The sequence below is a fragment of the Heteronotia binoei genome, chromosome 20 (assembly GCF_032191835.1).
Source record: "Heteronotia binoei isolate CCM8104 ecotype False Entrance Well chromosome 20, APGP_CSIRO_Hbin_v1, whole genome shotgun sequence".
Lineage (NCBI taxonomy): Eukaryota > Metazoa > Chordata > Lepidosauria > Squamata > Gekkonidae > Heteronotia > Heteronotia binoei.
In genome coordinates this window covers 19,804,861-19,826,764 of record NC_083242.1, presented here as the reverse complement: position 1 = coordinate 19,826,764, position 21,904 = coordinate 19,804,861, and the positions used below count along the sequence as shown (strand labels likewise).

The window sequence follows — 21,904 nt, the reverse complement described above, 5'->3', positions numbered from 1 at the left end:
CCATGGTACTATTAGTATGCAGTCTGTGCCCTCCTGAGCAATCTTGATTAGTGATCGGGTGATATGGGGGGGCTGGTGGAAAAAGGCAATGCAGAGGACCCCTCCAGTTGCGAAGGAAAGCATCATTGCCTCTCCTGGTGTAAAAGAGGACATTTTGAGTTGTCCTTGGAAGCAACGACATCTATCTTGGGAGTTCCGAAGCACGCAAAGATGCGGCGCAGGTAGAGTGGATTGAGGGACCATTCGTGGTTGTCTATACGAATCCTGCTGAGTCGGCCAGGACATTCTCTACCCCTGGAAGGTGAATGGCAGTCAGGTAGATGTTGTTCTTGATGCACCACTCCTAGAGAAGTATGACTATTCGGCACAGCCGAAGAGATCTGGTACTGCCCTGTTTGTTCACATAGAACACTGTAGCCATATTGTCCGTTGTGATCTGGACATGTTGACTGATCACAGACAGAAGGAACGATTGAAGGGCCCTGTGCACGGCTATGAGTTCTAGGCAGTTTATATGCATAGCCCTCTCGGGCGCAGTCCACAGCCCTCTGACCGTTTTGTCCCCTAAGTGGGCTCCGCATCCCCACTTGGAGGCGTCTGTGGTCACGACGGTAGATGGAGGAAGAATGAAAGGCTTCCCGCAAAGCAAATTGTCCGGTACTCTCCACCAAACGTGGGAGAGCAGAACACTCTGAGGTACAGTGAGAACAGTATTCTGTGGTTGCAGGTGTGGATGGTAGGTACCAACAAACCAAAGCTGGAGATGTCGCATGCACAGTCTCGCAAATTGAAGAACCGAGGTTGTTGCGGCCATGAGGCCTAAAAGACGTATGACGATTGCTGGTTGCTTTCGGGCACGCCGTACCAACTGAGTCAATGACATAATGGTGTGGGCACGATCCTCTGGAAGGAAAACAAGATGAGGAGATGTGCAGAGGCGCGCACCTATGAACTGCAAGTTCTGAGTTGGGATGAGGTGCAATTTGGTGACATTCACACAAAGGCCCAGGGAGGCAAGAAGAGAGAGAGTTGTTTCGAGATTCTTCGCCAGTTGGTGTGCTGTAGGGGCAATGAGCAACCAGTCGTCTATGTACGGAAACACTGGAATGTTGCGGAGACGCAGGGCAGCTGCGACTACTGCCATGCACTTTGTAAACACTCTGGGTGCAGTGGAGAGACCGAACGGGAGAGACCGAAACTGGAAGTGGTGATGTCCCATGGCGAAGCGAAGATATTTGCGGTGCTGAGGCCTGATGGTTACATGGAAATAAGCGTCCTGGAGATCCAGAGATGCTATCCAGGAGCCCTGGAGAATCAGAGGAAGGATGGATTAGATGGAGATCACTCTGAATTTCCTGTAGGCTATTCGCTTGTTTAGCCTCCTGAGATCCAGAATGGGTCGCTTGCCTCCATCCCTCTTGGGGACCAGGAAGTATCTTGAGTAGAAACCTGTCCCCTGATGTTGAAGGGGAATGGGCTCTATGGCATTCTTTTGGAGCAAGTCCAGAATCTCCTGTCGGAGATGAGGAGAGGGTGGAGTAATAGTGAAATAGTGGTGGTGAGGTGGCAAAACGAACTCGATTGCGTAACCCAGGCGGACGATGGTGAGCACCCAGGAGTCGGTGGTGATTGAGCTCCAGGTGGGATAGAAAGAAGACAGACATGTTTGGTAGGCAGGATGCATCTGTCGTACTAGTTGCATAGGGGAGTCAAAGAGACTGCTTGGCAGGCTGAGAAGACTTCTTGGTCTGCTGAGACCGTGGCCTCTGTTGGAAGGGTGGCTTTTGCTGGGTGGGCTTCCTTTTCTAGTACTCGGTCTGTTTGGGAGAACGTGGGCGTCTCTGGAAAGATGATCTCCAGGGCTTAGGTTGATTAAATTGTTGAGGGGGTGGTTGGGAAACTCCAAGGTGCTTCGCTTGCTTGCCGCCATCGTCAACTGAGGTTAGGACTTCGTCCGCAGAAGCATGAAAAAGGCCGAGGCCATCAAAGGGTAAGTCCTCAATTTTTTGTTTAATGTCAGGCTGCAAGTTGGTCAACCTCAGCCAGGCGTGGGGGCGCAATGCCACCGAAGAGGCAAATACCCTTGAAGAGCAGGAGACAGCATGGCGAATGGTGTTAATTTGCTGTTTTGAGACTCTAGACAGTTCAGAAACTAAACCAGATGCCGTCTTCTGGGAAGTCTCAGGTAGAGAAGGAATAAGAGGAGTGAATTGGTTGGCCAGATTGAATATGTATGCTGCAAAATAGGCCAAATAATTATTCAGCTTGGAATTGGTAGAGGCAAGGTTGAAGATCTTGCACGCTAAGGTGTCTAATTTATGGCCCTCACGATCAGGAGGAGTAGGGTGTCTGGAAGGTTTGGCCTTGGTTGCTGAGTGCACTATGATGGAGTTAGGAGCCGGATGAGAGGCCAAAAACTTGGAGTCAGGGGCGTGTACCCTGTAGAGGAAGTCGAAGCGCTTCGAAGTGGGTGGGATTGAAGCAGGCTTGTCCCAGGCCTCACGCAGGCCCTCCAGGTGCACAGGCAACATAGGGAGAAGTGAACCTACCGGGAAATCTGCCTGGACTAGGTCGTGGACGATATCCGACACCTTGGGTGAGTCAGAGGGGAGTGTGACCCTTAAGGCCTCAGCCATGGTGGTAATGAGGTTTAGGTAAGCCTTCGACCCATCAGATGGATAGAGACGGACTGGCTGAACGGAATCCAAAGCAGGAGAGGCAGGAGGATCCTCGGAGTCAGAGGAGGCTGAGATGTCCCTGTCGGAGTGGGATTCCTCAGTAGGAGGAGAAATCAGAGGCTTGGCAGGTACCGAAGTGGACGCATGTCTGTCAGAGGATTTGATTCGCTGAGAGGCAGTCGAAGTTCTGGGCGAAGTGGTCACCGTAGCTGGAGCAATGGAGATGGTGGTGGCGGCAGCGCGAGGTACCGAAGGGGCTTGTGAACTCGGAAGGATTCCCGGTGTCGAGAAGGGAAGTACTCCGGATCTCGGGTTCGAGAGGAGTCATGGAGCCGAGGTGAATCTATTTGTCGGATGCAAGGTGTTGATACATCCTGACCAAGAGAAACGGGTATTGGGAGCGACGGACACCCTCATCTGAGGGGGAGCGTGAGTAGCGATGGTAGGGCCTGGGAGATGGTGACCTGGAGAAAGACGAGTAGTCATATCGACCTCTGACGTAGTAGTCATGATGTTTGTAGTAGGTAGAAGAGCGTGAGCGAGTCTGCGTGGGGAACGGGATTGGACCCGCTAAGTAGAGACCTGTGTTGACGATTCTCTGAATAGTGGAGAAACACCGATGTCTCGAAAGGATCCAGCCTGCAGAGAAGGTCGGAGATGAGACTGAGTGAAAGTCGGATCTGAAGCACAGGGGTCGGGTTCGAGGATGTCCGAAGGCACCACAGTATGAACCGAGGGCAAACGAGATCGAATCGTAATCACCTCAACGGCGACTGGGAAGTGAGGCGTGAGTTGAGGCATCTCAGTGATGACATCAGAGGGCGCTGACAGCTCTGGCGGAAGCAGTAGTTGGGTCGGGGCCGACTGAGGCGAAACGGACGCCATTGAGGTCGAAGCCGAGGCCGGAGCCCTTGCGAGGTCGCAAGATTTTTTCGGCGCTGAATCGGACGGTTCGGTATGGCGAGACTTCTTTGAAGCCTTGTGGCCGGTGTCGGAGTGCTTCAATGGTCTCTTGCCAGACTTATGCTTCTTCTGCAACTGAAGAGCAGCCAACGAAGCCGAATCTCCCGCTCGCTGTGGGGGAGGCGGCAAATCGGAGGTGGGCATAACCCACAGAGACTTCTCGAGCAGGAAACTCTGAAGCCTCGCCGCTCGATTTTTTCGCGCCTGCTTACCGAAGTTGGCGCAATGCAGGCAAGTATCCACGCGATGGGGATTTTCGCTCCACACCGCCTACACTTTTAAAAAGTGATTTCCCCTTCCATACGCTCCGGACGGGGAAGGGGAGGAAGGAAAAGAAACAGGGAAAGAAAAGCGCAGAAACCGGTCTTTTTTAAAAAAAAATTTATAAGGACGAAAAGAGTAGATGAAACGCAGGTCTCAGGACCACCTTGTAGAGAGAAAAGGAGAAAAATACGATACCAGTAGATACGGAATGGAGGGAGAACGAGCTGAGGAGAGAGGAACGCAGCAAGGTAGGTGTTGTCCGGGCGGTGGAAGGGAAGAAACGAGTGGGAATTGCACCTCCCGCTCGCTCCAGGCATGCGTAGTTGATGCCTGCTCCCCAGAGCGAGTGGAAAGCGTGCCAAAAAGCGCTCTAGGCGAGCTGTTGGAGACTCCGAGGTATGGATTCGTTGCCTGCGGCAAGACCCCATGTGTGGGACTGCACAGAGACCACAAAGAAGATCTGATAGTGATTGTTTCCAACAGCAAACCTTAGAAATCTTCTGTGGCAATGAGTGATGGTAAGATGGAAGTAGGTGTCTTGGAGGTCTATAAGTGCCATCCAAGCGTTTTTGGGAATTAGAGGGAGGATGGACTGCAGGATGATCATGTGGAATTTTTTGTATTGGATATGATGGTTGAGTTTGCAAAGGTCCAGTATTGGACGCTGCCCTCCATCCTTCTTTGGGACCAGAAAATATCGGGAGTAAAACCCTGTGCGATAGTATTGAGGTGGTACTGGTTCTATGGCTTCCTTGGCCAGCAAGGTAGCAATCTCTTCCTGAAGAGGTAGAGAAGGAGGGGTAGGTATGAAGTGATGGTGCTTTGGGGGCAAAGTGAACTCTATGGTGTAACCCCTGTGGATGGTTGCGAGGACCCATGAATCCATTGTTATGGATTCCCACATGGGGTAAAAGGGAAGCAGCCTTGTTGTATGGGAATGGAGATGATGCATCGGTGGTAGTGGTGGCATCAGCAAGTCAAAGAGACTGTTGCGTGGCCGTAGCCAGTTTTTTCATCGACTGTGGTCGTGGACATTGATGGAATGGTTGCTTGGCCGGAGGAGCTTTTCGTTTCCAATAATCAGCTTGCCTGGGGAAAACGGGGACGCTTGTAAAAAGGTGTTTTCCAGCCCTTCTGCCTGTTAGTTTGAGGTTGTTGCTGGTTAACCCCCAATCTCTTGGCTCTCTTTCTGCTGTCATCTACTGTGGTTAAAATGTTATCAGTGGTTGCATTAAATAAACCTTAGCCATCAAAAGGCAAATCCTCTATCTTAAACTTTATATCAGGCTGGAGTGATGATGAACGAAGCCAAGCATGTCTGCGTAAGGCAATGGAAGTAGCCATGGTTCTTGAAGAGCAAGCCACTGCGTGCCGCACTGAGTTGATTTGTTGCTTACTCACACGGTTAAGTTTGTGGAGTATCTTAGAAGCTTGCTTCTGTGAGGTCTCAGGTAAGGATGGAACTAGTGCATTCAACTGGGATGATAAATTGAAAGAATAGGCAGCAAAATAAGCTAAATAATTATTAATTTTGGATGTAGCGGTGGAAAGGGAGTAGAGCTTTCTGCCCAATGTATCCAACTTTTTTCCTTCTTTCTCTGGTGGAACAGGGTGACGTGTCTGCTTTGACTTTGAAGAGGAATGGACAATCATCGAATTTGGAGCAGGGTGACTAAACAAAAATTTTGAATCTGGTGCATGTATCTTGTATAAGGATTCAATACGTTTGGATGTTGGAGGAACTGATGCTGGCTTATCCCAAGCTTCCTTCAATGTTTCTAGATGGACAGGTAGCATTGGTAAGAAGGATCCTGTAGGCAAGTCAGCGGGGACCAGGTCATGGACCACGTCTGATACCCTCGGCAAGTCTGTGGTTAATTTTATGTTGAGTGCGTTTGCCATATTTGTGAGTAGATCCAGATACGCCTTGGATCCCTCAGATGGAGATAGGTCAGCTGGTTTTGTAATGTCAGATGCCGGTGATGTTGGGGAGGAGACTGAACGTGATGACTCAGAGTTTTCGGCTTCGGAGTCCTCTTGGGACTTCTACTGGAGTCAAGGGCCTGTCAAGTACCAGTGTTATCACAGATAAAGGTTTTGTCACCGCGGTAGCTTGGTCTGAATGTATGGTATGTTTGGATATCGATGGAGCTGGCGACGTCTGTTTCAGTCCCTGTCGGTGCTGATAGGCGGCTTCATCCTGGTACCTGTGATGAGGGTCTGCAACATGCTTGTGACGATGGACTTCTTGATGGCGAGGTTGGTCTTCCTCACAGTACCGAGGTTGGTCCTGGTCATCCTCACGGTACTGAGGTTGGTCACGGTACATATATCGGTATTCAATGGATGGAGATCTAGAAGGTCTGTAGTAGTGATGCCAGTATGGAGATGGCGACCGAGATCTGGACTGGCTATAATAGTAGTATCGATCTCTAGGTCAACTTGGAGACCTTCTTCGGTACCAATGGGCTGGAGATTCCCGATGGAGTGGGGAGACAGCAGAATCCTTAAATGCTCTTGGCGCCGACACCTCACAGAATGAATGCGCCTCGAGAAGGTTGGCTCTTTGTTGGAGTCGAGGTGATGGTTCCATGGACTCCGTGGCTAAGATGTCTTCAGGCAGGGACTCGTGGATGGATGGTGACCAGGATCGAATCCGTATGACCTTGTCAGCAATCACATCCGTGGGCATCGACAGTTCTGGCGGAACAATTGGTGCCGTAGATTTCGATACTGAGGTTTTCGGTACCAATGTTGTAGTCATGGTGTCAGAAGTTGTAGGATCCGACTGGGTCCTCCAAGTCGACTTAGATGTTTTCGACTCCTGCTGTTGCTTTGAAGACGGTTCCAAGTGATGTTTCTTCTTGGAGTCGCCTTTCTTAGTATGTTTGCTGGACTTAGGCTTACTGGGAACCGATGCCACTGAAGCTGCCGGTTTCGCCACGTCCCTTTGCGGGGTCAAGGAAGGCGGTGAACTTTGGGACCCAGAAGCGTGGGACATCACAGGCCGCAGTGAAGATTCTAGAAGATGACTCTTCAGCCTTGCAGCGCATTTTTTTCTTGCCTGTTTTCCAAACTGGCTGCAATGGATACAGGCGTTGGTTCTGTGGGCCTCCCCCAAGCAAAACAAGCACTGAGAGTGTCCATCTGACAAGGGGATTTTCGTCCTGCAGCGAGTACACTTTTTAAAAGTGATTTTTGGATCCTTTCCTTCCATATGCCCGGGGGGATGGGGGTAGAGGGAAAGAAGGTGAAGCGATAGTAAAGCGGGTAAGATATATATATATATATAATATGATACCAATAAAAGAACGAAGAGTAAGACGAACGAAGAGTAAGACGAATGTCGAGGAAGGGTGATGGTAAAAGATAAGAAGGCTAGCAAGTTGAGGAGACGCAACAAGGAAGGACTATCCCGGGCGGCGGTTAAAAAGAAACTGGGTAGGTGGAGCGCCTTCCCCTCGCTCCAGGCATGCGCGCAGTGGATGCCTGCTCCCCAGAGCGGGAGGGAATGCGCGCCAAAATAAACGCCTAGGCTAGCTTTAAATTCTGAGGTCGGGTTCGTTCTGGCGGGAAAACCCATGTGTGGGAGTGCACAGAGACCATGATGAAGATCAAAGTTTTATTCAAGAGGGAAACTTGGGCAGAAACTTCCTTGTGGAATGGCCTGTTGATTGCAAAACAACCATACAGTGATCTGTACTCCAGAAAATGACCTGAACTGTAGTTGCTGGCAAAATAGCTGCAATATTATATATTCCATTAGTCAGTTTTTGAGAACAGAGCCTCACTTTGTTGATCTTGTTAAAGTTGAAAAAGCTGTGAATTTGCAGTCAGGGTGAGACTGTTTGTACCAGATGGAGAGTACTCACTGGTCAGTTTCTTAATGACTAGCCGTCCAAGGTTATGCAGCAAGTTATTGTGTCTAACTGGCATTTAAGAGAGATAAAACTTTTTAAATCCTTAATTAAAAGCAGGAGCTTTCCTTGGACGCACTTCCCCAAACCGGAAGCTCAGTGTCATCCCACTGGTCAGTTGTAGACACCTCCCAGATGTGCAGAAACTGCTGGAGTCGGCCCCCAACCCTATAGCCAGGACTCAAGAGGCTGGTCTTTTGTTTTGTTAGTTCCTGTCCTTTTAGTTATGAGGAACTGTCTCTGCTGAAATCTGGACCTACAGCCGAAGTTGAGGGAGCTCCTAAAATCCTTTTGCTCCTGGGTTCCCATGACAGGTTTGTAGGTGTGAAAGGAATGGAAGGGTTTTGCTCTAGATTCTCTGTCCTTTTATGGATAAAGCTGAATTAGACAGAGGGTCCACCTTCCAATGCTTTAGCCATAGGTTTTTTCTAGCCATTATATTGATGCCCATGCTCTGGCATCTTGGGATGCAGCTGCTGAAAATTCTTTTGGATGGATCTCTTAAGCGTCAAGTGATCAGTGTCTATCTCCTGAAGTGTGTGATCAGTCCAAATCACAGTGGCCTTGGTGAAAACTAAGAGCATGGAAGAAAAACAGGTTGCTTACCTGTAACTGATGATCTTCGAGTGGTCATCTGTGCAGTCACACACATGGGTCTTGCCGCAGACAACGGATCCATACCTCGGAGCTCCAATAGCTCGCCTATAGCGTCTTTTGGCGCGCTTTCCTCCCGCCCTGGGGAGCAGGCAGCGACTGTGCATGCCTGGAGCAGGGGGAGAGCGCCCATTCCACTCAGTTTCTTCCAGCCGCCGTTGGCACTGACACTATACAAGGTTAAGCAACAATTACAAGAGGCCAGCAGCAGGGAAGGCTGGGTGGGCGTGTGTGACTGCACAGATGACCACTCGAAGATCATCAGTTACAGGTAAGCAACCTGTTTATCTTCTTCGTGGTCTCTGTGCAGTCCCACACATGGGTGACTAGCCAGCTAAATGTCCTGGAGGAGGGTGCTGGTAAAAGAAGAAAGTTAGTCACATAACCAAATCACATCATATTATGCAACATAGAGATGGAAGCTGATGCACTCACCCCTGACTTCAGTGGAAGATGGATCTGAGGACCGCTTGACCGAAGGAGGCGTCACGTCTCGCACGAACGTCTAAAGCATAATGAGAGACGAATGTGGATGGTGAGGACCACGATGCAGCCGTACAAATGTCCTCTAGGGAGACGCCTTGCAGGAAAGCCGAAGACGTCGAGACCGCTCTAGTAGAGTGGGTCTTAAGACCTTCGGGCAGAGGCTGTTTAGCCAGTTCGTAACACAACCTGATGGCACAAACTACCCATTTAGATAGACTCTGGGTAGAGATTTTGTGCCCTCTGTGAGGATTTCCGTAGGCCACAAACAGATTAGGGTCCTTATGGAAAGGTTGTGTACGATCAAGGTGGAAAGATAAAGCCCTTCTAACGTCCAGAGAATGCAGGGCTCGTTGACCCTGGTCGGATGGGTTGGAGAAAAACGTTGGTAGGGAAGTTGAAGTCGATAAGTGGAACTGGGAGACAACCTTAGGAAGGAACGCAGGGTCCGGTCGCAGAACAACTTTGTCCTTGTGGAAAATGGTGTAGGGAGGATCGTGGCAGAAGGCGCATAAGTCACTTGCCCGTTTGCCTGAGGTAAGGGCTACCAGCAATGCTGTCTTCCAGGAAAAAAGGTTAAGGTCTATGGTAGCCATAGGTTCAAAGGGAACTTTCATCAAGCAGGAAAGGACTAGTGACAAACTCCAAGTCGGGACGAAGGGCTTAACAGGTGGATTGAGCTGCAACATGCCCATAAGGAAGGACTTAGACAAGGGATGGGAGAACACCGTTTTGCCATCAACAGGGTTATGGAACGCAGAAACCGCAGATAAGTGAACTTTTAAGGAGGAATAGCAGAGTCCTGATTTCTGTAGAGAAAGTAGATAATCAAGGATCAGGTTAAGGGGTGCTGATTCTGGCTGCAGATGATTAGATGTCGCGAATGAGCAGAAGCGCTTCCATTTGCGTTGGTACGAAAGTCTAGTAGAAGGCTTCCTTGCGTTGAGGATGATGTTGGCTACCTCTGTGGAGAGGCAGGCGGATGTATTCTCCAGGCTGCCAAGGCCAGAACTCGAGGGTTGTGATGTAGAACCTGACCACTGGCCTGGGATAAAAGGTCGCCCACAGGAGGAAGACGGCGGTAAGTGTGGCGGGACATTTGAAGAAGCCTCGTGAACCACGGTTGCCGAGGCCACCATGGAGCAATGAGGATGCAGTCTGTGCATCCTCATTGGATGCAGTCTGTGCCATCTCGTGCTATCTTTACCAACACCCGTGTCAGAAGGGGGGTTGGTGGGAAGAAGTAGTGAAGAGGACCTGTCCAGCTGTGTAGGAAGGCGTCGTTGCCCCTCCTGGAATAAAATCGAGGACATTTGGCATTGTCCCTGGAAGCAAAGACGTCCACCTTGGGCGTTCCGAAGCATCGGAAGATACGACGAAGGTAGGTCGGATTGATGGACCATTCGTGGTCGTCTATGCGAACCCTGCTGAGGGAGTCGGCCAGAACATTCTCCACACCCGGGAGGTGAATGGCAGTCATGTAGATGTTGTGCTTGACACACCATTCCCAGAGCAGTACAGCTATACGGCACAGGCGGAGGGATCTGGTGCCTCCCTGCTTGTTTATGTAGTAAACTGTTGCCATATTGTCCGTGGAGATCTGAACGTGTCGACCCCTTATCAGTGGGAGGAACGATTGAAGGGCCCTGTGCACAGCAATCAGTTCTAAGCAGTTTATGTGCATGGCCCTCTCGGAGGGAGTCCAAAGCCCCCTGACGGTCTTGTCCTCTAAGTGGGCTCCCCATCCCCACTTGGAGGCGTCGGTTGTCACGATGGCCATCGGAGGAGTCGGTAGAAACAGCTTGCCTGCGAGGAGATTGTTGGGTACAGTCCACCATGTGAGAGATAGAAGTGCTCTCTGCGGAACAGTAAGTAAAACGCTCTTCGGTTGCGCCTGGGGGTGGTAGGCTCGTACAAACCAGAGCTGTAGTTGTCGCATCCGTAGCCTGGCAAAGTAAAGGACAGATGTTGTGGCGGCCATGAGGCCCAGCAGGCGTTGGATTGTGAATGCAGACTGACGAGGCTGTTGTTGAACTGACTTGGCCAAGGCAATGATAGTTAGTGCCCGATCCTCGGGGAGGAAAACATGATGGAGAGAAGTGCGTAGAAGGGCCCCTATGAACTTTAGGTCCTGGGTAGGTGTGAGGTGTGATTTTGACGCATTCACGCGAAGGCCCAGGGATCTCAGAAGGGTGAGAGCTGTGTTGAGGTTGTGCTGCAGTTGTTGTTGAGTCGGAGCTATGAAAAGCCAGTCGTCGATGTATGGGAAGACTGGGATGTTCCGAATGCGAAGCGCAGCTGCCACCACTGCCATGCACTTGGTGAAAACGCGGGGTGCAGTGGAGAGGCCGAATGGTAGGGACACATATTGGAAGTGGACCTGGCCCATGGCGAACCGCAGATACCTCCGATGTTGAGGTCGGATGGTCACATGGAAGTAAGCGTCCTGAAGATCTAGAGAAGCCATCCAGGAATTTCTGGGAATAAGGGGCAAGATGGACTGCAGGGAGATCATTCTGAACTTCCTGTATTCGATGTGCTTGTTGAGCTTCCTCAGATCTAGAATGGGACGCTTGCCTCCATCCCTCTTGGGGACCAGAAAGTATCTCGAATAGAAGCCTGTCCCTCGATGTAGAGGAGGGACGGGTTCTATGGCGTTTTTCTGGAGCAAGTCCAGGATTTCCTGATGGAGGAGTGAAGACGGGGGGGTAGCAATGAAGTAGTGGTGACGAGGTGGAGAAATGAACTCGATTGCGTAACCTAGGCGCACGATGGTCAGCACCCAGGAGTCGGTTGTGATCGAGTTCCAAGTGGGAAGGAATGGGGAGAGACGTGTGCGGTAAGCAGGTGGGGTTTGAAGAGAGTCAAAGAGACTGTTTGGGAGGGAGGGAGGACTTCTTGAGTTGTTGTGACCGAGGTCTTTGTTGAAACTGAGGCTTCTGCTGCACACTCTTCCTCTTCCAGAAGTCGTTTCGCTTGGGTGACCGTTGGCGCTTCTGGAATGATGGTCGGGAAACTCCCAAGCGTTTAGCACGCTTGCGTCCATCATCAACTGAGGTGAGAACCTCGTCGGTAGAAGCATGGAAGAGGCCCAGACCATCAAAAGGGAGGTCCTCAATCTTCTGCTTAATGTCCGGCTGTAAGTTGGTGGACCTTAGCCAGGCGTGGCGACGCAGGGCAACAGATGACGCGAAGACCCTGGATGAGCAGGAAACAGCGTGGCGTATGGTGTTAATCTGTTGTTTCGACACTCTAGACAGTTCGGATACCAAACTAGAAGCCGTTCTCTGGGAAGGTTCGGGAAGGGAAGGGATGAGAGGCGTAAATTGGTTAGCCAAGTTGAAGATGTAAGCCGAAAAGTAGGCTAGATAGTTATTTAGCTTGGAATTTGTGGAAACGAGGTTGAACATTTTCCTGGCCAAAGTGTCCAACTTCCTGCCCTCTCGGTCTGGAGGTGTCGGATGTCTGGAGGGCTTAGCCTTAGTGGCTGAATGCACAATGATAGAATTAGGTGCTGGATGGGAAGCAAGGAATTTGGCCTCGGGGGCGTGAACTCTGTAGAGAGATTCAAAACGTTTAGAGGTGGGTGGGACTGAAGCAGGCTTGTCCCAGGTCTCACGGAGGCCTTCGAGGTGCACAGGTAGCATTGGAAGTAGTGAACCCGGTGGGAAGTCTGCTTGCACCAAGTCATGTACAATGTCAAACACCTTTGGTGAGTCCGACGGAAGAGTAATCTTTAAGGCCTCGGCCATGGTGGTGATCAGATGGAGATAGGCCTTGGACGCGTCCGATGGGGAGAGCCGGGGCTGTGGCGCCGAGTCGGAGACTACAGAGTCAGGATGGTCTTCAGAGTCTGATGATGCTGACGAGTCACCTTCGGAGTGGAAGTCCTCACCCGAAGGAGGATGTGGAGGCGGGATCGGGTCCGAAGTGCCAGTCTTAGGCTTTACGATCTGATCACGCTGGTCCGTAGGAGCGGAGACCGGGGGAGCAATCGAAGCCGAGGCTGATGGAGTGCGCGGCCTAGCAACATTACGATGATGATAATGGTCCCGGACTCGGAGCGGCTCCGCATGGGAGTGGTATTCGTGCTCTCGAATCCGACGGTGGTCACGGAGTCGAGGAGAATCACGAGAATAATCAAGTTCTCGGGTCCGATCCTGATCATGGGGTCGTGGAGAATCCCGAAGTCGATCGCGTCCATGGGGTCGAGGGGAGTCCTCGTACCGGATCCGAGGTGTGAGAACCTCACGGCCGAAGAATTGTGCTGAGTACGGGGAGTAACGCGATCCCTCTACAGATGGAGAGCGAGAGGGGTGGTGGTAAGACCGGCGTCTGGGCGAGGGAGACCGAGAGTAAAGGCGGTCGAACCTTCCAGGGGTATAGTAGTCTTGATAGTAGCTAGAAGAGCCGGAATCGCGGCGCCTACGTGGAGATCTGGAGCGACCTCGGAATGTCGGCGACCGGGATCGGATTCGATGTGCAGGAGGATAAGCAGGCGAACGAGAGCGAGCTCGATTACCGGGAGCCTGAGTTGCAGAGTCCTTGTACAGGGGAGAAATCCCGATATCTCGGAAGGATCCGATCCGAAGAGGTGGTTTAAGGTATGCTTGAGTCGAGTCGGTAGTCGGATCTGGCTCCAGAAACTCCGAAGGAACCACGCTATGCACCGAAGGTGAACGGGATTGAATTGGTATCACCTCCACTGCTGTGGATGAGTGAGGCGTCAGTTGCGGCATGTCGGTGATGACGTCCGCCGGGGCCGACAGTTCGGGCGGAAGTGACGGCGTGGGATCCATGAATGTTGAAGTCGAGGTAAGTGTCCGAGGCTTCTTGGGAACCGAATGTGACTCGTGGAGTTTCCTCGAAGCCGAATCAGACGATTCGGAATGACGAGCTTTTTTGGGCGCCGAATCCGTGGATTCAGAATGGCACGATTTCTTCGAAGTCTTATGGCCAGTATCGGCGTGCTTCGAGGGTTTCTTTTCGGACTTGTGCTTCTGTTTTGAGAGAACCACGTCCGTAGAGGCCGAATCTCCCGCTCGTTGTTGGGGAGGCGGCGAGCCCGACGCGGGCATAGCCCTCAGGGACAATTCAATCAGTAAACTCCGGAGCCTGGCTGCACGGTTCTTACGGGCCTGCTTGCCGAAGTTAGCACAGTGAGGACAGGAGTCGACTCGATGGGCTTCCCCCAAGCAGAATAGGCAGTGGCTGTGGCCGTCCGAGGTGGGGATTTTGGTCCCACAGCGCGTGCACTTTTTAAAGGTAACTTTCCCTTTCATGCGCTCCGGACAGGGGAGGGGAGGGAGGGAGAAGAGGGGAAAGATAGCGCAGAGACGGGCCTTTTTTTTTTTTTTTAATTTTTCGGGACGAAAATAGGAAATATAAGGAGGAGAGGAATACAATACCAAGCGGAGATGAGAAGAAAGAGAAACGCAAAGGATGAGGTAACTGACGAGCTAAGGAGGAACGCAGCGAGGAGGGTGTTGTCCGGGCGGCGGTAGGGAAGAAACTGAGTGGAATGGGCGCTCTCCCCCCGCTCCAGGCATGCGCAGTCGCTGCCTGCTCCCCAGGGTGGGAGGAAAGCATGCCAAAAGACGCTATAGGCGAGCTATTGGAGCTCCGAGGTATGGATCCGTTGCCTGCGGCAAGACCCATGTGTGGGACTGCACAGAGACCACGAAGAAGATGCTCTGATTCTTATGGATTCTTTTATGGCTATTTCATTTTTTCTACCCACTGAATCCTTTAACACGTTGTTCCCATTCTTTGACAAAACCTGCTCCTGAATGTAAGGCTACTATTGAAGCATATAGCACAGGAAGTGAGTCTTCCATGGTGCTTCCTGGTAGAGTGTAGAATTTTTTTGCTATGCCTGTGAAGGAAGTGCTGTTGTGCAGAACTATGCATTCTGCCTTGAGAATATAATCAAAGAAATCAGGGAATGGATCACGAAGGTTCTTTCTTTCACATGTGGTGGACTTGTGAAAAAGCGAAAGAGTATTGGAAGATGATACAACAAGAAATCTCTAAAATTTTGGGTTATGACTTTAAGAAAACTGCAGAGACTTTTTTGCTTGGATTACAATTAGAAAAATTTCCAAAGGAAGACAGGACTTTAATTTGGTACTTGCTCTCAGCTGCAAGGACATTGTATGCGCAGCTGTGGAAACAAGGAAAAATACCAGAGAAATGGGATTGGATTGTGAAAGTTTTATCGTGGAGTGAGATGGACAAATTAACTAAAACTTTAAGAGACTATGACTTAGATTTATTCAAAAAGGAGTGGAAGAAATTTAAAGGATATATGGAGAAAGAGTGGCTATATGGAGTGGATATATGGAGAAAGAGTGTAAAAAGACATTGGACAATTTTTTAGTATTAATGAGAAAATAAAAGTATTGAACTTTGATAGATTAGTGGTACCTTTATAATTGAGCTTAAATTTATAACTTCGGGGAAGTCAAATATTGGAGGGAGGGGGGGCGGAAATATCATATGGGTTAGTATAGAAAAAGACAATTAAATATTGTAACCATATGTTATTAATAAATTGTTAAAACACAGAAATCAGGGAATGGACAAACTGAAGACCCTTGGGCAGTCTCTTAACTTCTAGTAATGTTTGTGTATTTGTATTTAGCCATAAGTCATTACAAACCAAGGATGACAAGAGAATAAAATAGGTATAACACAGTTGCATGAAATGAAATCTTTTCTAGTATCTAAATTGGCTGAAGCCAATGATCTAGGTTTTTCTGCTGTACCCAACTGGTAGCTAAGGGAAGAAATCATCTTTATTTAATCTGTTGAAATAAAACAGAATCCAGTGGCACCTTTAAGACCAACGAAGTATTATTCCAGGTATGAGCTTTCATCTGAACACATACTGCTTCAAGTATCTGATGAAGTGTGCATGCACACGAAAGTTAAGACCAACCAAGTTTTATTCAAGGTGCAAGCTTTCATGTACCTGAGATACTGAAGTAGTGCATGTGCAAACAAAAAGCACATACCTTGAATAAAACTTGGTTGGTGTTAATAATAATAATAATAATAATTTTTAATTTATATCCCGCCCTCCCCACCGAGGAGGTTAAAGGTGCCACTGGACTCAAACTTTATTCAACTGCCTCAGACCAACACGGTGACCCACCTGGATTAATCTCCGGAAATGTTCTGGTTGGAAAAGCCTAGGAGAATTTCCTTGGGAGTCAAGAGTCCTCCCCAGACTATTCCGCCCCCCATTTTCTAAGAACTTGCTGCCATAAATCCTACGGTTGAAAGAAGCTCCTCCACCTCCAAACCAGAGCTTGACACAGCTCTAGGCTGCACTTGATGACCCACTTTGAAACGGCAAGAGAGAGACAGAGACAGAGAGAGAGAGAGAGAGAGACAGAGAAAGAGAGAGACAGAGAGCAGAAGATCCATCCCCATCATCTGAGACCTCTGATTGAGTGGCGATAGTGCAACCTCTTTTCGTTGGTAACAAAGGTCATTTTTTCTTAGGAGGTGATCTCTCCCCAGACTATGGTGAATTGGGTGGTGAGGGAGAAGAAGAACGTCTCTTCTGACTTTTCTCACTCCCTGCTGACCCAGAAGCTTCCCAGTTTGTATGGGGAGGACCACCTGCTGCTATCTCCTCTTGGCTGCTCAGACCCAGTACAGCTGGACCAGGATTTCCCTGTGTAGTGTGGAGGGGGGGTGCTGTGGAATGACCCAAAGCTTCAGGTCTGCCAGCACTAACAGTGGCTTTTGCCGCTGTAAATGTATCTCCTGCTGGCCAGCCTCTGATAACCGGGGCTTTTTTGTATATTAGGCTACACCCCCTCTGATATAGGCAATTCTCCAAGAGCTTACAATAGGCCCTGTAAGAAGAGCCCTGTAAGCTCTTGGAGGACTGGCTACATTGTGTGTGTGTGGGGGGGGGGGGGGTAGCCTAATATGCAAAGGAGGTTCTGCTACAAAAAAAGCCCTGCTGATACCTGAAGCTTCAGGCGGGAGAGGCTTCTCTATAACAGTCTCTTTCTTCTTCTTAAGACTGGCGATGAGGCATTTCTTCAAAGCTTTCCCATCATCTGTAAGAGTCTCAAAAGAAAAGTAGAGCTAGGCTCAAGCAGCCTGCTGCAGCAGCAGGACTATCGAAACTGGAGGGTCAGCTTCTCAGTGAGCCAGTACAGTCTACACAAATTTGCATGGCCCTGCCTGGAGCAAGAGGAGATGTGACCAAAGAAGCCTAGATGACTTTTCCCCACTGAAGGAGAACAATGTGTTCTGCAGCAGAAAGAGTCTATTAAAAACTAAAACAAATACAAATTGTCATCCTGTAGTTAGTTTGCGAAACATCTACTCATCCATACCTGAAGCTTGAGATTCACTGCTAAGTGAAATAGTACCCACAATTGCAGGATACAATATAAGGTGAGGAGAATCTTGCGCGACTCGACAAAGAAGGTTACAAATACTCTGCCGAACGTAGACTTCAGGGTGATTTAAGCGTGAGAAGAGCTGAGGGATAATACCTGAATAAAAACAGAAAGGAAGGTGTACAAACATGATTTTATATGCTGCAATCACCAAAACACATAATTGCCATCTTTGTATTTCAAAACTTATACAGTAGTATTCTGTCTTAAACAACTGACAGAAATCTCATTTTTGCTATACCTCAAGGAACAAGACATTCATTTGTTTGTTTCAACTGTTTATAAACTATCCTGCAGAGTGAAGGTGATTTATCAAGAGGGAGCTCCTATAAAACAAAACACCAAACCCAACAAGATCCCCCAGTCATGCACAAACAGTCTTAAAGCCCAAAGGGATACAGTGCTTTTATTATCTAAAGATTCTAATAATAATAATATAATAATAATTTTTTATTTCTATCCCGCCCTCCCCGCCGGAGCGGGCTCAGGGCGGCTCACAACATAAAATAAACATTACATCGGTTTTACATTATAAAACATGGTTAAAACAGTTATAAATTATTAAAATTAACATAACATAACAATGTGGCGTTATAAACATTAGATTTGGTAGACTTCTAAAAAGGACATTAAAACATTTCCAGCAGCATGCCTAGCTTTATCATTGATTCTGTCACTAGTTGAAGGCCATCCTGAAAAGGTGGGTCTTACAGGCCCTACGAAATTGATCTAAACATCTTAGGGCCCTCACTTCCTCAGGAAGTTGGTTCCATAGTAGTGGAGCAGTGACAGAGAAGGCCCGATCCCGGGTGTAATTCTACAACAAATTAAATCAATGTGAACAGAGTTCCAACTTAACAACCTGAATCAATCGGTTATTACAAAATATGCAACTAGGTTCATGTGGATAATTTCAAAAGGATGCACTGTAGCTGTCCTGGTCTATATCACATCACCAATTCAAAGACACAGAGAATCCCAGCCAAGATGTCGTCTATAAACTTAGCATCTAAAATGGTGATACAACACAAGAGGGTTTCAATCCAAAACCTAGACCTCACAACAAAAAGACTAGGAGCAGCACAGGAAACTATATTCTTCTAGAAGTCTTGAAAGGAGAAAGTGGTCTTCTGTTGCAGAAAAAGAGAGGAATGAACTGTCATGTGATCATGTCAAAGAACCTGTTTGGAACACTTGCAAACTATTTGATGCTGCCTTCAAATGATCTAAGTGACACACTCCTAAAAAGGTGTATGGTATAGCTAGCTTCATTTCCAAAAAAAAGAACAATTTCTTCCCTCTTAGGGCAGAATGATTGCTCTGCTTTCATCTGTGACAAGTGCTGCTTCAAACTTTGCTCAGTTTTGTTTTTTAAGCTACCAGATGCCCAAAGCAACTGTACCTCGCCATGGGGCTGTAGGGGTGGTCTCAAGTCCATGTTCCAGATACTGCCTAAGCTCCCCAGCATGTTTCACAAGCAGTCGTAACAGCCTTAAGGTTGCCATAACAATCACATCATCTGTGCTTTGCTCTGCAGTGTTTCTTAGATGCAGTCTAGGGTCATCTTCATCCAACAGAACCTACACATTAAAGAAACAACTCATCAGACACACTTCACTCACAAAGCCCTTCTTCCAATTCACTGAAAAATCTCCACTACAAATCACAGAAGAACTTTTGAGATTTAGTTCCCTCCCAATTTGTTAAGCAGCCAAACCTTATGTATTTCAAACACTCCATTCAAATTCAATATGCTATCACATAAAAGCTCAGTGATAATTATGCCTGACTATGGAACTCCAATTGTTTATTACATGCTCCTTATTGCTGAATAACTGTTTTACTCACATTCTTTAAAGCATGCATTACTACTGTCCTCATTACTCACAAACAGGGTTGAGCGCAAACTGAAATTTGGTCCAAACTTGGGCTAGTTCAGAGTTTGTGAACCAATGTTCAGGGAAGATGACTACCAAACTTGTGGCTGGTTCAGCTGTCTGGAGCCAGCCATTTAAACTGAGAGCTGACGGGTGCAGGGTTCACTTGCTAGATGTTAGGTTTAAATGGCTGCCAGCCATTTAACTCTTCCTGGGTATTCCACCCCCTTTCTCCTGGCCCTGGTGAGCCACAGCTGGGAGAAAGGTGGAAGGGAAAGTCCTTTCCAGGGAGGTCCCTGCGCTCTGCCAGTGGCTCACCACAGCCAGGGAGAAAGGGGGAACCAGACTTGCTGGACCAGCTCAGATGGGGCCTTTTGGGTGGCTTCAGTTCAGGAGCTGCACTGAACCCTGAAATGAACCACTTGGGGGGGGGGGTTCATGCCCATCCCTACTCACAAAATTGATAATATTTATTTAGAGAACAGAACCTTGCATAACAAAGATATATGCAGCATACCTGACCAGCATTGAGTTTCAGGAAGGTAAAATAGGCACTACATGAGAGTTTATAAAGACTGAAGATCCTGTCCACTACTTTCCTCCACACTTTGATCAGCCCTTCAGTGGAATTCTCATCAAGGTCTGAAAGCCAGGGGCAACTCGACAGCAACAGGCGCCAGATCACATCCACCATGTCATCTTCCTCGTTATCTTCATTCTCTGCAATCTGAAGGGTCATATCTTCATCCTAAACACACATTACGAGAGAATATTGAACAGCACGTGCAAGACGGATCACAAAAGGTGTCAACAGCCACTCACAACTATGGAGCCTGCACAGCCCCAGATTTAACTAGTAACTTTAACTTGCTGTGAACTTTCAGTTATCATCTTCTACACTTTGCATCCTTTCCTTCCCAGCCTTTCACTCAAAATTTTTAAAAGCAGACTTACTCCAATCCTACTAAAATCAATGAGATCAGACAGCAGTAAATTTGCATAGAACTGCATTGTATAAATAAAGCCAAGTTAAGAATTCCTTTTTTCTCACAATCACAAATTCCAGTATTTTCAAAAAAGTTTATGTTGCCTTGTATTTTATAACTCAACACAGATGGTTAATTTTCCTCAACCTGACAATGGATCTGGTTTGTAATGTAATGTAATGTAATGTAAATGTAATGTAATGTAAATGTAATGTAAAATTTTATTTATATCCCGCCCTCCCCCGCCGAAGCAGGCTCAGGGCGGCTAACAACACTTCAAGTAAACAATACAGTAATAAAAACATTAAATTCACATTAAAATTCACATTAAAATCAGTCAATAATCAGTAATTAATTATAACATTCCTAAATCAACACTGGCGGTAAATGTTATTAATCTGGCGGTAAACATTAATTCAGTTATTGGTGAACGCCTGTTTGAAGAGGGCGGTCTTGCAGGCCCTGCGGAACTGGTCTAAGTTCCGCAGGGCCCGCACCTCCTCTGGGAGTTGGTTCCAGAGTTGTGGGGCCGCAACGGAAAAGGCCCGAGTGTTTTCCAGGTCTAAGCTATGGTAGCCTAGAATATTACAAACTCTAACTTCTTTCGAAACTATGAATGAAATGAAGCGTTGCATAGATTATCCCTCCAGAAACTAACCTGAATCCCAGCTGGTCGGCACACCGCCTGCCCAAGAATGCTGTAGATTTTCTCTCTGTCTTCTTCTGCAATGTTTTCTGGAAGCAGGTTTTGAACTTCAAATTTCTCTCTCGGTAGAAGGCGGACGCCTCCCTGGCTGTAACACCACACATTTTGTCATCTTCAAAAGTAGGAGGTATGGGCCATACTGAACATTGTTTTAAGTCTGAAGTGTTAACTGCTTGCTGCTTTAGGTAACGGGCAACTGGAAACACAGGTTTATACTGCACAGCCACAACTAACAACTGCAGTTGCTTTCAAAGCACAAAAGCAGATTCCCCAAAAGGCATATACTCTTCCTGGTTTCTCTTTTTCCACCACCACCCACTGTTTCTGACAGCATGAACCTGACTGACAAGTCAGACCATGGGTCTATCAACACTGTCAATTCAGACCAGCAGCAACTCTTCACCTATAGCTTTTAACTGGAGATGCTGGGAGTTGAACCTGGGACCTTCTGCATGAGAAGCAGATGCTCTACATCTCAGTTGCAAGGAGGAGGCTGGATTTATACCTCGCCTTTCATTTGGAGTCTCAGCAATTTACAATCTCCTTTCCCTTCTTTTCCCTGCAACAGACACCCTGCGAGGTAGGTGGGGCTAAGACAGCTCTCCAACAATTGCTCTTGAGACATCAGCTCTGTGAGAACTGTGGCTGACCCAAGGTCACCCTGCATGTGGAAGAGCGGGGAATCAAATCTGGTTCTCCAAAATTAGAATCTACACTCCTAACCACAACACCAAACTGGCTCTTGGCAACAAATGACTAACATTGTCTTGGTCTGCATTAGAACTGGCAAATAATTAGGAAAGAATAAACCAAACAGACCACATTGAACAAGAGATGCAACTTGTTGCAAGATAAGATGTACTTCACTAGGGAAAATCTATGCAGTTTGTTAAAAAAATACAAACTAAACATGATAGGGGGATTCAAACACGGCACATACCGATACTAAT

General features: G+C 48.1%; 1 protein-coding gene across 1 annotated transcript in view; it reads right to left on the bottom strand.

Moving 5' to 3' along the window:
* SMG1 (SMG1 nonsense mediated mRNA decay associated PI3K related kinase) overlaps positions 1-21,904 on the bottom strand; it is a 152,280-nt gene that overhangs the window by 58,392 nt on the left and 71,984 nt on the right. Inside the window, exons 33-36 of the mRNA XM_060260786.1 lie at positions 20,907-21,042; positions 19,780-20,010; positions 18,788-18,965; positions 17,320-17,481 (exon numbers count right to left, since the gene is read on the bottom strand). Of these exons, the coding sequence (XP_060116769.1) occupies positions 17,320-17,481; positions 18,788-18,965; positions 19,780-20,010; positions 20,907-21,042 (707 nt within the window). The remainder of the gene's footprint in view (positions 1-17,319; positions 17,482-18,787; positions 18,966-19,779; positions 20,011-20,906; positions 21,043-21,904) is intronic.